The 15481-nt window shown below is 36.0% G+C and overlaps 1 protein-coding gene across 1 annotated transcript; it reads left to right on the top strand.

The window, feature by feature from the left end:
• LOC112041114 (microtubule-destabilizing protein 60) lies at positions 1-3789 on the top strand. The gene is given in 9 exon segments (XM_065759752.1): positions 1-1196; positions 1305-1338; positions 1436-1528; positions 1621-1740; positions 2066-2164; positions 2849-2908; positions 3002-3014; positions 3017-3095; positions 3611-3789. Coding segments are annotated over 9 exon segments (1548 nt in total). The 5' UTR covers positions 1-261; the 3' UTR covers positions 3726-3789.
• The last annotated feature ends 11692 nt before the right edge of the window (positions 3790-15481 follow it).

Below are 15481 nucleotides of genomic sequence, written 5' to 3' on the forward strand. Positions count from 1 at the left end.
CACCGTATCCAACGGTCAAAACCCATACCAAAATTCAAATCCTAATCCACACCCAAACCCTACCAAAATAAAAACTAGCCGTTACGAGAGCGTCCCTGTCATCTAAATGTAATTCAAATCCTCTATACCATCATTCATTGTTTTCATCAATTTCAAAAGATCACGCACACAAAGCCCCTCCTCCTCTCTCTATCTCTCTTACGCTTTTTCACATTAAAGGATTAGAATACCCAAAACCCAGTTCTTTTACGGCATTTTCCGATGGATTTGATCGGCAAGAACGCCGGAGCCGTGACCCCAGTGAAAGACCCACGTGGGTCTCGGTCCAAGATTCAAGAAAATCATAAGCCTTCTGAGAATTTGAACCCCAATATCTCTCATTCAAGCCCTGTTCTAAAACCCACGAGTTCCCCAGTAATCAAATCCGCAAAGGCGCAGAAATCGGTTTCAAAGAACCCTAATCCGATGCCAGCGTACTCACCCCGGAATAAGATCCGTGATCGAAAGTTTGTGGTGGCGAAGAAGAATCTAAAGAAAGAGAATTTGGGGTCGAGGGTTGAGTGCAAGTGCAAAGAAATGGTTGGCGGTGGTAATGGTAATGTCAAGAAGTGTTTGTGTGTGGCCTATGAGAATTTGAGGGCGTCCCAGGAAGAGTTTTTCAAGAATCGAAGCGAAGAGGCCAGGAAATCCGATCAGTTGAAGGGTTACGATAGAGCTGAATGTGAACTTGAAGAGGAAATAGAGAAGGGTTTGATGCTACAAGACCAGAAAATTAATGATGATATCAAGTATGAAGGGAAGGCGGAGGAAAGTGATAGATCTGCGGTAAATGAGTCCTCAGATAGAGATAGTCAAATAGGTAGTTCAACGATTAAGAGAAGGAGGGACAAGTTGTTGGAAGAGGCAAGGAGTAGTGTGCCTGAATCTGGGTCTGGGAGAGTGCAGCATTTGGTGAAGGCCTTTGAGAAGCTTCTTTCAATACCCAGTTCAAAGGATTCCAATGATGAGAAGGAAGCAGAAGAGAACGAAAAGAAGGCAATGAAATGGGCTTTACCGGGATTGCAGGTTCCTAAGGTTCCGGAGACACAGGTTTCTTCTTCTTCTTTCAGTCCATCAGAGTTGTTCTTGACATCGGAGAATCTTGGTCTGGATTCAAGGATTTCGGTCTCATCTTCATGGGATAGTAGCCAGGGAAGGTGGGTAGCAATAGCTTGATTTATTCTAGTTAGCATTAGTTTTGATACTTTTCAAATTATTTGATTCGGTTTGCTTTTGTATCTTTTTTGTTTAAGTATTTCAAGCAGGACTTCTAACGGGGGTCGAAGGAGCCGAAGAAATGTAAGATTTAGTAACTATGTTAAGTACTATTGGAGATGAAGGTAAATGTTTCATTAACTAGTCGACTCTTATTCTTATGTTCGTTTTTGTGTTTCAGAGCTCTGAATCTTATACTACAATGGGTGGAAGGAGATGGAAGAAGAAGCAGCTCAAAGTTACCAGCCAAAAACCGTTCAAGCTACGGACAGAGGTGAGTATAATGAAAGTCAATTGATTATGAACACTGCACCTTAACTTGCATTAGATCTACCTTTTAACTTTCGTTATTGAATCTCGTTGTAGCAAAGGGGAAGACATAAGGAGGAAGAATTTATGAAAAAATTACAAGAAATAGTGGTAGAGGAGGAGAGGCAGCGGATTCCATTAGCACAAGGTCTCCCATGGACAACAGATGAACCAGAGGTGAGGCCATTTTCGGAACAAGTTAATAGGTTATCTTGGACTTCTTAATTTTAAATTTTGCATTATAAAGACTGAAAGTAGCTTTCAAACCAACGTTTTAAATCACATGAAAAAACAAAAATGAAACATTTTGATTTTTGAGTTTGCTTTTAACTTTAAGTGCTCTCATTATAGTTCATGTACTTTATTGCTATGTTAATTGGAAAATTACTTTATAGGTTAATGCCCTTTTTAGCATATTTTCAGTCCAGGGAGTTTCAGAAATTAAGTATTGGTTGTTTGTGCTTAGTGACTTTATTTGCATCTTTGGTGCTTGTTTTCTCAGTGCTTGATCAAACCTCCAGTGAAGGAGATTACAAGGCCTATAGACCTAAAGCTTCACAGTGATGTACGAGCAGTAGAACGTGCTGAGTTTGACCATCAGGTGCTTTTCTAATTATTCCAATGGACTATGCCTTCCTTTAATTCATTAGAATGCACTGCAATGAACCTTCACCCCCCCCCCCCCCCCCCCCCCCCCCCCCCCCCTNAATTGTCATAAAAAAATGCCATTTCTTATGGTGGTTAACTTGTATTTGTGAGTGTTCTTGTTGTCCTGAATATACTGAACTTGATTTTGTAAGATAAAATTTAGAGAGCAGCGGAAGAAAATAAATAACGAACATATTTTCAGCCATAGTTGTTTAAGCGTTTAGAGAAAAATAAGACTTACTTTATGATTGTGTATCTATAAAAGGTGTCTTTTAGTTTATGTCCTTTTACCTCACATATTTCCTGTTGATGGAGATATGCTATATATATATATAGGCTAGACTAGGGACCCTTTTAAATTAAGATTTGTTCCATAACCCTCCTTCTATCAAGGAGTTTAAAACTTGTAACTTTAAGGTGTTTATTGACCCAAAGGGGTTATACCAATTGAGAGTTACCTAAAAATTGTTATTCACCATAATGTTTTTCACAAATAAAATTCTTAAGACATGAGTTTTCATTTATTACTTAAATGTGGGCAAACATAAAGTCTTTTTAAAATCTTACAGATTTATCAAGAGACTTCAAAATCGAATTAACTTTCCATTTGTATGTGTGCGTGTGTGTGCATATCTAGGTAGCAGAGAAGATGAGCCTGATTGATCAATACAAGATGGAAAGAGAGAGACAGCAGAAGGTATGCTAGATGAAGAGGATGATTTTGTAGCTAATGTCACAAAGTAGTATCTGTTTCATCTAAGTTGTGTATGTTGGTATATTACTCTTGCAGTTGGCAGAAGAGGAAAAATAAGAAGGTTGAGAAAGGAACTCGTTCCAAAAGCACAACCTATGCCCTATTTTGACAGGCCTTTCATTCCCAGAAGGTAAAAGTTGTATCTGGTTTAAAAACAGGATTTCATTCTAGCTTGTTTTTATGTTTGGTAATATACAGTAGTTATACACTTTGAAAAGTCATATCCTTATTAATACATGTAGTACCCTATTATAACATGAGTTGCAGGTTCATACAATATAGAAGCTTAACCAACAATATGTTTGTTATGATAGGTTATGACCCATTTCAGTTTTTGTATGCAACTGGAGTCAATTATAGCTTGTAATGGTAGTTGGTCTGAAGTCCAGAATGAAAGAACACTGTTTCTGAACAGACTAGCCCTTCCAAGTCTATTGAATTCTGCTCACCCAGGACCATCGTGCAACATAATTTATCTATCATATTATAGCCATTATATTGGAGTTAATTTGTATTTTATTCATTGATTAGGTCAGACCGCTAATAACAAACTTTCTGGTTGAATGTGCTAAAAGTTTTCAGGTCATGAAATTCCTTCTTCCTGGCAATTATAAATTACTCACATTGTTGTTTCATTTGTTTAAGGTCAATGAAGCATCCAACTGTACCTAAAGAACCAAAATTCCACATACCTCAACATAAGAAGATCAAGTGCTGCCTGTCATGGAATGACATCAGTAGCTACGCTTACCAACTTTGAAGTACAAGGAAAAAAAACCTGAGAGTATCATCATGCTGTTGTCACCAATTATTGAATGATCTTTTTTTTTTTTTTGGGGGGGGGGGGGGGGGGGGGGGGGGGTGGGGGGGGAGGGGGGATCTCTCTCTGATGTTTTTTGCTTAGGTTTGGATATGAAGCAACCAATTTAGTTGCGTTGTCTCTTGGGGAAAGAAATATTGAAAGTCGGAAAATCCAATAAAATAAAAACCTTATGGTTTTGTATACCTATGACAAAGTAAATTTTTTAATTTTAACATTCCAATTTAAGCTCCACATGCCAATTTATTGTTGTTAAATTTTGCCTTAACAACAATAAATATGATGCCAATACAGACTATAAATTGGCATCGTAGTTGATAAAAGATTTCTGTTATTCAGAATCTTGGAAGGGATTAGCTGAATTCAAGAATCTTGGGGGATTTAGGGAGAATTGGAAGGTTTAACAAAGTGTCATCATGCTGTTACTGCTTGAGATCCGTCATAAAGGCATTATCGTAATATTACCCTATTCACTAACTATAAGTGAATAACAATTGACACAATTAAGCAACACAATAGCACAAGCAACACAGCGGCACGAAACTTCTTATCACTATTATATCAATAGTCTGTCTTCGTGCTCGTGTGTGTGCGCGTGTCAAGACCTAAAACTCAACCATTTGAATCTATAGACTTGGCTAATCTTAAAATCTTATCAATCTCATAAAGCAACTAAACTTGCATTGATTAGATCTATAGGTATATTACAACCCAAAATACATAGATTACCACTTAGTGGCTTTTGTGAAACTACATTATGTAGTCAATTAACCCTTACAGTCATCACAGTAATGCTTATGTTCAGGGGTGGAGTCAGGAATTTTCGTTTGGAGGGCCAAGTTGCAACTCTAATGTATTTATTAAGACAATCCCCACATACACTTATACACACGTTTTTTTATTATATAAATACACTTTTTTATTTGATAAGTTATATATACACACACCAAACAAAAACAAAAAGAGCTTAGTAATTTTAATTAAAATTATGTTTGGTGACGATCTTTCATAAAATAAAATTCATTTTTACTATTTTTATATAGTGAAATTCTTAAAAAATTTCATTTTCGATACAAATTATCAAATTTTATACTAAAGTAAAAAATCTTTCAATTGAACTAATGAAATTTTTAAAAACATAAATGATCCAAAACTTGAAGGAATAAGTTAAACTTCAAACATATTTGATGCTATCTTACTCTAACCTATTATGTAGTAACTAAAAAGACATTTCATGTATAGTTTTAGTGACATTATTTTTTTAATGAGTCAATGACTTGTTAATTGCCACATAACTAGTTGAAAAAGATATAGATTCAAATATGTTTAGTGCCAAACTTTATCAAATATTTAACAGATATAAGAGCATATTTTACAATAAAAAAATAGAATTGTGAAAAATAATGTTATGTCTCTATAATTATTAGACCAAAATTTTTTTTTTTTTAAGAGCATCATTGGACTAAATCAAATATAAAATAATTATATATATATATATATATTTAAAAAATTTCAAAATTTTGGGGGGGCCACTTACACGTAGCTACGCCCTTGCTTATGTTATTAATGGATTGCATAGAAGGTACACTTAAAGTTTATGTGACTAAAATAATAATAATAAAAATTAATTGACATTAAAAATGTCCCACCAACATTTTGATCTAAATAAAAAAAAAAATTATCTTAATTCATCAATTTTAAAAAAATAAAAAAAATTTAACTAAAAAGAATCAATTTAAAATTTGTTTTCTCGTTCACGCTATCAAAATCATGATCTCGTAAACAAAATCAAAATTTAGAGACCTATATGCAAATTTCGGCATCATGGACATGATTCCAAAACTCATCAAACCCATAGTCCCGCTGTTAATCTTAAGAAGAATGGCAAGAAATTTGTCAAAATCACATAAATAATTAAATAAATAAAAACCAACCCATTCAACCAACATGAGAATTTCGGCATACCCATAGCAAATCATCATAACAAAGCAAGAATCAAAGTAACAAAACAAGAGGAAGATGCAATGGTACGTAAAGAATAGAATCCTTACCTACGGTGGCTATGTACCGGGCAAACCTCAAATACTCGAATGATAAGATAGGATTATTTCGAGGAATTCCAAACATGCTAATTGTTAAGCACTAAAAATATATTTATTTTGGATAAACATTAACAGAAGGGCTAGTTACAATTTACCCATCTATTATTTGGCCGAAATTTAAGTTTCTTGCCTATAATTTAAGATTTGACACTTTACCTACTCGAGGTTAGGATGGTTAGGGTTTAGAGTTTTACGGTTTTATGGTTTTAGGGTTTTGGGTTAAGGGTTTAAGGTTTAGAGTTAAGGGTTTAGGGTTTAGGGTTTTTTTTGGGGGGGGGGTGGTTTGGCTTTAGGATTTTTGGGTTAGGGTTGAGGGTTTAAAGGTTTAAGGGTTTCTTTTCTTTTAGGGTTTAAGGTTTAGGAGTTTTAGGGTTTAAGGAAAGATTATAGAGAAATACTATATTCACAACATTTTCACAACAAATCTTTCGTGGTAAGTTGTTATTGGTTGTTATAAGTGGGCAAAAAAATAATGTAAGTTATGGATTCAAATTAGAACCAATAACAACTCACCACCTATGATTTTCATAAACCTTTTAATCATGGCCTAATTTAGGTGTCTTTCCATTTAATGAATGAATTATTTAAGCTTCCAAAGCAAGAACAGAGGAAATATCAACACCCCCCCCCCCCTCTCTCAAAAGGGAGGGTAAATCCAATGACCTCATTTTATTTCATTTAGGCCAAAATGCAAAACTCATCCTCTAAGTTCCACAATTTTTCATTTCAGTCCTGTAAGTTTGCATTTTATCATTTCAATCCTCTAAGTTTCAATCTTTTTCAATTCAATCATCTGTTAACATTCTGTCCATATTTACTGTTAATCATATTTAATTACTTATTTCTTAAATAAATAAATAAATACGTTAATAATAAAAAATAAAAAATAAAAAACCTAGAAATTAAAATTACCCCACCCACGTTGTTCTTCCCCACTTTTGAAGAACACGAAATAAACCCAAAAAAAGAAAAAGAAAAAAGAAGAAACCCATAGAGAGAAGTAGAGGGGCTTAAGATTGAAGGGTGATGATCCTAAAAAATTAGATTGAAGGCTGGAATACTTCAGACTACAGTGATGGCTTTAAGACTTGAAAGGAAAGAAAAGACTATCAAGGGTGACCAATGTAATCCAGCCAAGGACCCTTTGACGATTAATTCAGTTTCTCTTTAGAGCACAAGGATGGAAAACTGTGAATAGTTGAACTTACCTTGGGTGAATGAGACTTGCTCTTTTTATAGAGAGTTAGGAGTGGGTCTACTTGTTCGGATCCACCACCATCATGGGTAGTGTGTGTGGTTAATGGAGAAAATGGGGTACGTGGAGTGAATTATGAGATATCCTCTCCACATTTTAGGAGTAGTTCAACATGGTCCGATTATGTGGAACCTTTTGGAAAGTTTCTCTTAAAATTTTCTATGTGTCGTCTGGTCGTCCATGCCCTTATGTCATGGACGACTATTCTGAGATTGGATGGTCTTGTTATCCATGGACGGATACTATTCATGCACACGATGTCGTTGTTGGGTTTCTCTCCTCTCAAAGCTTTTTGGATGTGGTCAGGTCATGGACGACTACCTTGGACAAATGGACTTTAATTTTATCCCTATCAAAGGGTTTTAGGAGAGAAAGGGATCTGATAATTAGAAGGAGAGGAAGAACTAAAAACTTGTACAGATCTACACTCATCTACAGATCTTGTTCAAAATAAGAGGATCTTTTTTTCTTTTTCTTTTTTTGGGTTATTTGTTTCAGTTATTTTAGAAAAGTGGATTTCATGTTTTTAAGGTTATTTTTGTGTTTGGTTTGTCTCTGATCTTGTTTTAGACTAAGTTGGATTTTTGTTTCTAAGATTTTTGAAGCACTCATCTGCAGTTTAAAATGTATGTTGCATAGAGAGAATTCTGAGCAACTTCATCTTTTGAATACAAAGTCATCCGGCTTCAGCAATTCTATCTACATTTTTATCCTCCTTTGTATCCTTAACTTGTTTTCTTATATGTTTGCTGTTAAGCTTAGTGTGATTTTTCCAAACTCATTTATATCCTTGACACTATTTGTTTCAGCATAAAATATTTTCCAGAAGTTGTTTTGAAATGATTGGTGCAACTGAAAATTGTTTATGAATGGAATGTTTCCATGATCAATGGAAATAGAACCCCACTTTTTTCAATTGTCAAAACATATTGAACCCCACTTTTTTATCTCGTGTTCTTCAAACGTGAGGGAGTGATGACGTGGGTGGTTTTTTTTTTTTTTTTTTTAAATTGAAGAAATAAGTAATTAAATAAAAATTAAATATGGTTAACACTTTACAACATATATGGATTATGGACGAAATGTTAACAGAGGGCTTAAAAGTTGGAGTGTTTTGAGGAATGAATCCAAATCTTCTGTTCCACTTTTTCTGCTCCACTCTATGCTCCACTAATAAATACTTGCCACGTGTTCACCTAATTAATTAGGTGAACACGTGGCAAGTATTTATTGGTGAAGTATAAAGTGGAGCAGGAAAAGTGGGACAGAAGATTTGAACTCTTGAAGCCAATTAATCCGATTTTGAAGGGACCTACAAATAAGGAATAGCTTGTTACATTGAATGAGAATAAACTGCCAATTGTTGCCAACGTCATTAATGTGGCTTGCGTGTCTTCCACTTCATTAAATGGCAAGGACTGTGTCACGAGAGCAAAGAGAATTTGACTGCATTGCAAAGTTTGGGGTCGCGTGGGACTGAGGCTTCCAATGTTATAATGGGTTCACAACACATTGAGATTAAGATTAATCCTCAGAGTCCATCTTCTTCTAAAACTCTATCCATTCAACATTCTTATGATGAAAAGGATTGTCATACATATCCTAATCAGATTGTGGTTGTGATGGAGCAAAGGGAGCAAAAATTAAATAATGATGCGATACAGGCTTTTGAGGCAACCTTTAAACTAGGTTGGGTTGACAGTGATAAGGCAATAGGAGATAAAAGTAAACATAAAGGAACAGAGCAGATGGGAATTCATGCTACTGGAGTCAAACTGGAACGTGTAAAAATGAGTGGAGTTAAAAAAGGAAGGTGGACTAGATTAAGCAGTAGGGTTGGGGTGGACAATTTGCAGACCAGTAGTTTCAACAGCTAAGGTACAAAACGAAATTTCTTTGGTACATATAAGGCTATGGTTGTGGATACTAAGAAAGAGAAGAAACGTAAATTACAGAAAGAATCAAATGAGCAAGGTGATATCTTGACTTCACAATTGGAATTGGTGGAGGCTGTTGAACAGCCCCGCCGGGTCCAATGAGTCTTTTAAGCCAGAACTGCCGGGGGCTTGAGAACCAACAGACAGTTAATGCCTTAAAAAAGATTATTAAGGCACAAGTTCCCAAATTAGTTTTCCTTATAGAAACTAAATCTAATAGAGGCTAGATGGAATATGTTCGTAATCAATGTGAATTTAAAAATGGATTGTTTATGCCTAGTGATGGAGCTAGTGGTGGCTTAGCTTTATTTTGGAGAAATGAGGTAATAGTACACATTCAAAATTACTCATCTTCCCACATTGATGCGTTTGTTGATGGGGGTGTTGATGGTGGTGGCATCTTACCTGTTTTTATGGTAACCCGGAAACATCTAGATGATGTTATTAGTGATTTTAACGAATTGGTGGGTTTTTCTGAAAAGGAAGGAGATGCTTCTAGACCTGCAAGTCAAATGGCACGTTTTAAGGAAGTTATTGATGTGTGTGGACTTAAGGATCTTGGCTTCATTGGTCCTCGGTTTACTTGGTTATATCAGAAATTTGATGGTTCACAAATTCGTGAGAGGTTGGATTGGCTACATGTGATTGGATGGTTAAGTTTCTTGCAGCAAAACTTTATCACCTTTCCTCTTTAGTTTTTTATCATTGTCCGCTAGCTTTGCATTTTGTTAGAAGACAAAAGAAGCACAAGTATCATAGACCATTTAAATTTGAATCAATAATGTGGTTAAAAAATGAAAAATGTGAAAAGGTTGTTCAAAGAGCTTGGGAGGAGGGATTAATGAGGGGTTTGATTTTTCCTTTAAACTCATGTTTGGAGTCATGCCGTGTGAGTTTAGATGATTGGAATAAGAATGACTTTGGGCATGTGGGGCAGTAGAATTGCACGATTGCAAAAAGCTCTTGAATGGTTGGAGTAACAACCCACTTCTCCTTCTATCATTGCTAATATTCAGAAAACAAGAGTTGAATTGAATTGTTGGTTGGAAAAGGACAATGCCATGTGGTTTCAAAGATCTAGAATTAACTGGTTTCAAGAGGGAGATAAAAATACCAGGTACTTAGACTCTAAAGCTTCTGCCTGATTTCAAAATAATATGATAGATGGTATGGAGGATTCGGGTGGTACTTGGTAGGAGGATATTGGCATTGTAGAGGGTATAATTGTTGATTATTATTTAGCATTATTTTCATCTTCAAACCCAATGGACTTTATGGAGTTACTTGATGCCGTGGAGCCTAAAGTCACCAGTGTTATGAACTAAATGCTTCTTAGGGATTTTCAAAGAAGTTGAAGTGAAGACAGCCTTGAAGCAGATGTATCTACTGAAAGCGCCTGGTCTAGATGGTATGCCTCCTCTTTTCTTTCAACATTTTTGGCCTTTAATTGGTAATGTTGTTACTAAAACAGTACTTGATTTTCTTAATTTTGAAATTGTACCTCCAAACTTTAATGAAACTCATATTGTTTTAGTCCCTAAAATTAAAGAGCCTGAAAGAGTTATTGATTATTGCCCAATTAGCTTGTATAATGTTGTTTATAAGCTAGCTGCAAAGGTGATTGCAAACAGATTGAAAAAAATTTTACCATTTATTATCAGTGACACTCAAAGCGCCTTTGTGCATGGAAGATTAATTACTGACAATGTTTTGGTGGCTTTTGAAACTATGCACCATATCAATATGAAAAAGGGAGGCAAAAAAGGGGAGATGACACTTAAATTGGATATGAGTAAAGCCTATGATAGGGTGGAGTAGGGTTGCCTTGATAAAATTATGGAGAAATTGGGATTTGAGAGTAGGTGGAGAAAGTTATTGTTGACATGCATCTTTACAGTTACTTACTCTATTCGGATTAATGGGAGACCACATGGGCATATAATTCCTTCAAGGGGATTAAAGCAGGGAGATCATTATCCTTTTATCTTTTTCTATTATGTGCTGAGGGCCTTTTTGCTTTGATCAAGAAAGGGGTCGGTGATGGTCGGTTAGAGGGTATTTCTGTTTGTAGGGGTGGGCCCAAATTATCTCATTTATTTTTCACAAACGACAGCCTCATTTTTTGTAGAGCATCCTTGGAAGAATGTGACTCACTACAAAGGATTCTTCAGGTTTATGAGAGAGCTTCTGGCCAACAATTAAATAGAGCGAAGACTTCTCTTTTCCTTAGCTCTAATACTGATCAATCAGTTCAATAGGAAATTAAACGAAGATTCGGAGCTCAAGTCATTAGGCAACATGAGAAATATCTTGGTCTCCCTTCGCTGGTTGGAAGAAAAAAGCGAAATACTTTAAATGACATAAAAGAAAAACTTGTAAAGAAGCTAGCTGGGTGGAAGAAAAAATTGCTTTCTAAAGTAGGCAAGGAAATTTTGATTAAGGTGGTGGCACAAGCAATTCCAACTTATACTATGAGTTGTTTCAAACTTCCTGATACTCTTTGTGAGGAATTGACGAGTATGATTCGTAAATTTGGTAGGGTCAAAAACAAGATGAAAGAAAACTGAATTGGATGAGTTGGGATAAACTTTGCAAGCCTAAGGTAAATGGGGGAATGGGTTTTAAACAGCTGAAACCTTTCAATTTGGCTTTACTAGCTAAGCAAGGTTGGAGATTGCAAATGGGACATAATTCTCTTGTTTATCATGTTTTCAAAGTAAGATATTTTCCTAATTGTGATTTTGTTGAAGCTTCACTTGGTAATAATCCGTCATCTGTTTGGCGAAGTCTTATGGTAGTCCAAAAGCTTGTGCAACATGGTCTGAGATGGCAGATAGGTAATGGTTTCAATATGAAGGCATGGAAGGATAAATGGTTACCAAGCTCCTCAACCTATAGAGTTGTTTCCCTAAGGCTGAATTCCCCAGCGGATCTTCGAGTTTCTGAGCTCATTGATTCAGATAATAAGTGCTAGAACATCCGTTTATTGCAGCAATTTTTCCTGCCGTTTGAGGTGGAGGAAATTAGAAGCATTCCACTTAGTACTTCTCTTCCCCCTGATAAGCTAATTTGGACAGGGACCTCTAATGGCTTGTTTACTGTTCAGAGTGCCTATAAACTTGCTTTGGATTGCTCTGGTGATTCTGTTGGTGCATCTTCTTCGGATGACAGTAACTTGCACTGTTTTTGGAAGAAATTGTGGCGGTTACCAACTCCTCATAAAGTAAGACATTTTTTAGGGCGTGTTTGCAGGGATATTCTTCTAACCAAAGTGAATCTCAAGTGATGAAAGGTTTTATTTGAAGATCTTTGTGAGGAATGTTTGCTAGAGCCCGAAACTTCAGGCCATTTATTTTGGTCATGTTTGAGAGCTAAAAGGGTGTGGAGTTGTTCAGGGATTTTTAATCCGGATTCTACAGTTCACTTTGGCAGCTTTATGGAGTTAGTGTGGAAGATGATAATTGTTAGGAATGCTATAAGCATATGGATAATAATTGTTGTATTGAGATTTAGTTAGTTAGGTAGTTAGTTAGTTAGGTACAATTCCAAGTATGTTAATCACATTTAGAACATGTTGGAATTATTAATGCACATGGGGAATAATAGAACCAATAGGATAAGGCCATATGGGCCAATGAGATTAGAGCTAGTCTCCTATAAATACATGATTGTAATCCAATATGAGAAAGGAATGAAGAATAAACCAATTTGTTAGAGCATTAGTGCATCACTCTCTCTCTCTCTCTCTCTCTCTCTCTCTCTCTCTCTCTCTCTCTCTCTCTCTCTCTATTAATCTCTTTATTTCTCTGTGGAGGGTGACTACCTCGAATTAAATCAATTTTCCTACAACTTCCATCAAGTTCCCTACAATTCATACCCATCCCCATTAGGAACCTCTAGGTTCCTAACAAATGGTATCAGAGCCGTTGATCCGGAGACGGGCAATTGTGATCAAAGAAAACTTTTGAAAGAATTACAGGAAATGTTGAACAAAGCCTTAGAAGAAGCCAATGATATTTCAAAGAAGATGAAGGCCTTGGCTGAATCTAACATGGCCATGAAGGAAGAACTTTCAAGAGTGTAGAAGGATCTTGAGAATATGTCTGAAGAAGAGTTACAGTTTCTTAAAGGAACAAGTGAAAAGTTTCAGGTTGTTGAATCAACAAAAACTACCCTTGACAGTGAAGATGCAAATGACAGTGAAGATGTGGCTGATCTTGAAGAGTTTCTTGATTTAAAGGAATTAGTAAGTTTTAATGGTCCATGCAAGGGTCCTATTGCGGTTCAGGTTCAAGTTCACAGCACACCTCAAACTCCAATAGTTCCTAGCGACTTCAAAGGCGTAGATGAACTTTTAGCCGTGCCAGTTGGAGAGAAAAAGAATGTGCAGCAATCTTTGAGTTCTACGGAAGAGGCAGATATGAGCATTGCAATCGTGCCCTTCATTCAATTCTTTGCACCACGACATTTACCTTATAGAGGATAAGACACAATTGAACTTGAACATTCTTGTCAAAGTGGGGACAAATGCTCATGTACAAGCAGATTACCTAGCTTGCTTTAGAGATTGTAAGTGCTTTTGGTTGGTTTCGAAAAAGTTGGAATGTTCTAATAAGGAACCAAAGAAACTATTATATGGTGTGGCTGCCAATGAGATCAATTGGTCATGGGTTTGGACCACTTGGTGGGATCACATGAAATCACTTAATTTACCCATTGAAGGCGTAGGTGATATTGGGCAGGGATCTCATGGCAAGGTTACCATCTTGCCAACATTGGTGATTAACAATCAAGAAAAACAAAGGGAGCTTACACGTTGGTGCAAACATTACAGTGGAGTCCTTGACCTTAACGTGGATGAGAAGCTTCTATACCATATTTTTAGTGCATTTGGTGTCATCCATATTAACCATGATGCTTTTGGGGAACCTAATGTGGCTATGAAGGTAATGTATGGCCAATATCTTTGTAACTGTCAATTTACGATGTCCTATGCCTACAAAATGTCATTAGAGTATTGGTTCTATTGTAGGTCATCTCTCATGAATGTGTCATTTCAAGCAACACTTTGTAGGCAAGGTGTTTTCAAGGGGAGGGAAATGTTAGGAATGCTATAAGCATATGGATAATAATTGTTGTATTGAGATTTAGTTAGTTAAGTAGTTAGTTAGTTAGGTACAATTCCAAGCATGTTAATCACATTTAGCACATGTTGGAATTGTTAATGCATATAGAGAATAATAGAACCAATAGGATAAGGCCATGTGGGTCAATGAGATTAGAGCTAGTCTCTTATAAATACATGATTGTAATCTAATATGAGAAATCAATGAAGAATAAACCAATTTGTTAGTGTATTAGTGCATCTCTCTCTCTCTCTCTCTTTTAATCTCTCTATTTCTCTATAAAGGGTGACTACCTCGAATTAAGTCAATTTCCCTACAACTTCCATAAAGTTCCCTATAATTCATACCCATCCCCATTAGGAACCTCTAGGTTCCTAACAATAATGCTTGATCGTTGTGATGAAAGTGCAGCTGCTTTGATGGGAATGATTGCTTTGAAGATGTGGGGCAACCGAAATGAAATTCATAATGGTGGAAAATGACTTGGTGAACTTGAGTTGTGTCGTGATGCTTCTGTATGGCTGCTGGAATTTCAGGAAGCAACTGCTGCTACAATACCATGGCTGATTGAACTCGTGGTCCAACAGTGTTGGGTGCCTCCCTCTAATCAGTTGTATAAAGTGAATGTGTATTGGGCTGTTTTCAAAGCAAGGAAAGAATTTGGGGTGGGTGCGATAATTTGTGATGCTAATGGTTTGGTAGTGGTAGCTTTGAGCAAAAAAATCCATGCTGCTTTAGGTCCTTTAGAGGTGGAAGCCAAAGCATTTGAATCCGGTTTGCAGTTTGCCAAAGAGGTGGGATTACAAGAATTCATTTTGGAAGGTGATTCTCTCAATGTGGTTCGTGCCCTTCAAGGTTTATTGCTTCCATCAGTTTCGGTGATGCCTATAATTTATAGGATTCAAAGCTCTACTTATAATGTTAGGAAAGTGTTGTTTTCTCATGTATGTAGAAAATGAAGTAAACTTGCCCATTTATTGGCAAAACATGCTATTAGTATTGTTGACTTTATGGTGTGGATGGAAGCGAATCATTGTTTCTTAGAACAAGCTCTTTATCATGATGTAATTTTTTTTTCTGTTTAATGAAAAATTTCAAGTTCTCTACCATAAAAAAAAAAAAGAAAAAAAAAGAAAAAAGAAAAAAAAGAAACGACAAGAGTCAAACAGTATTGAAATGAAAAGTGGCGAAGTTAGATAGTGAATTACATTTGTATGTTACATCACCAAACACAGGGCACACGACATAAAGAAAATTTTTATTCTACCAAAAACAA

This window comes from Quercus suber, unplaced genomic scaffold (genome assembly GCF_002906115.3).
Source record: "Quercus suber isolate HL8 unplaced genomic scaffold, Cork oak 2.0 scaffold_340, whole genome shotgun sequence".
In the NCBI taxonomy this organism is placed as follows: Eukaryota; Viridiplantae; Streptophyta; class Magnoliopsida; order Fagales; family Fagaceae; genus Quercus; species Quercus suber.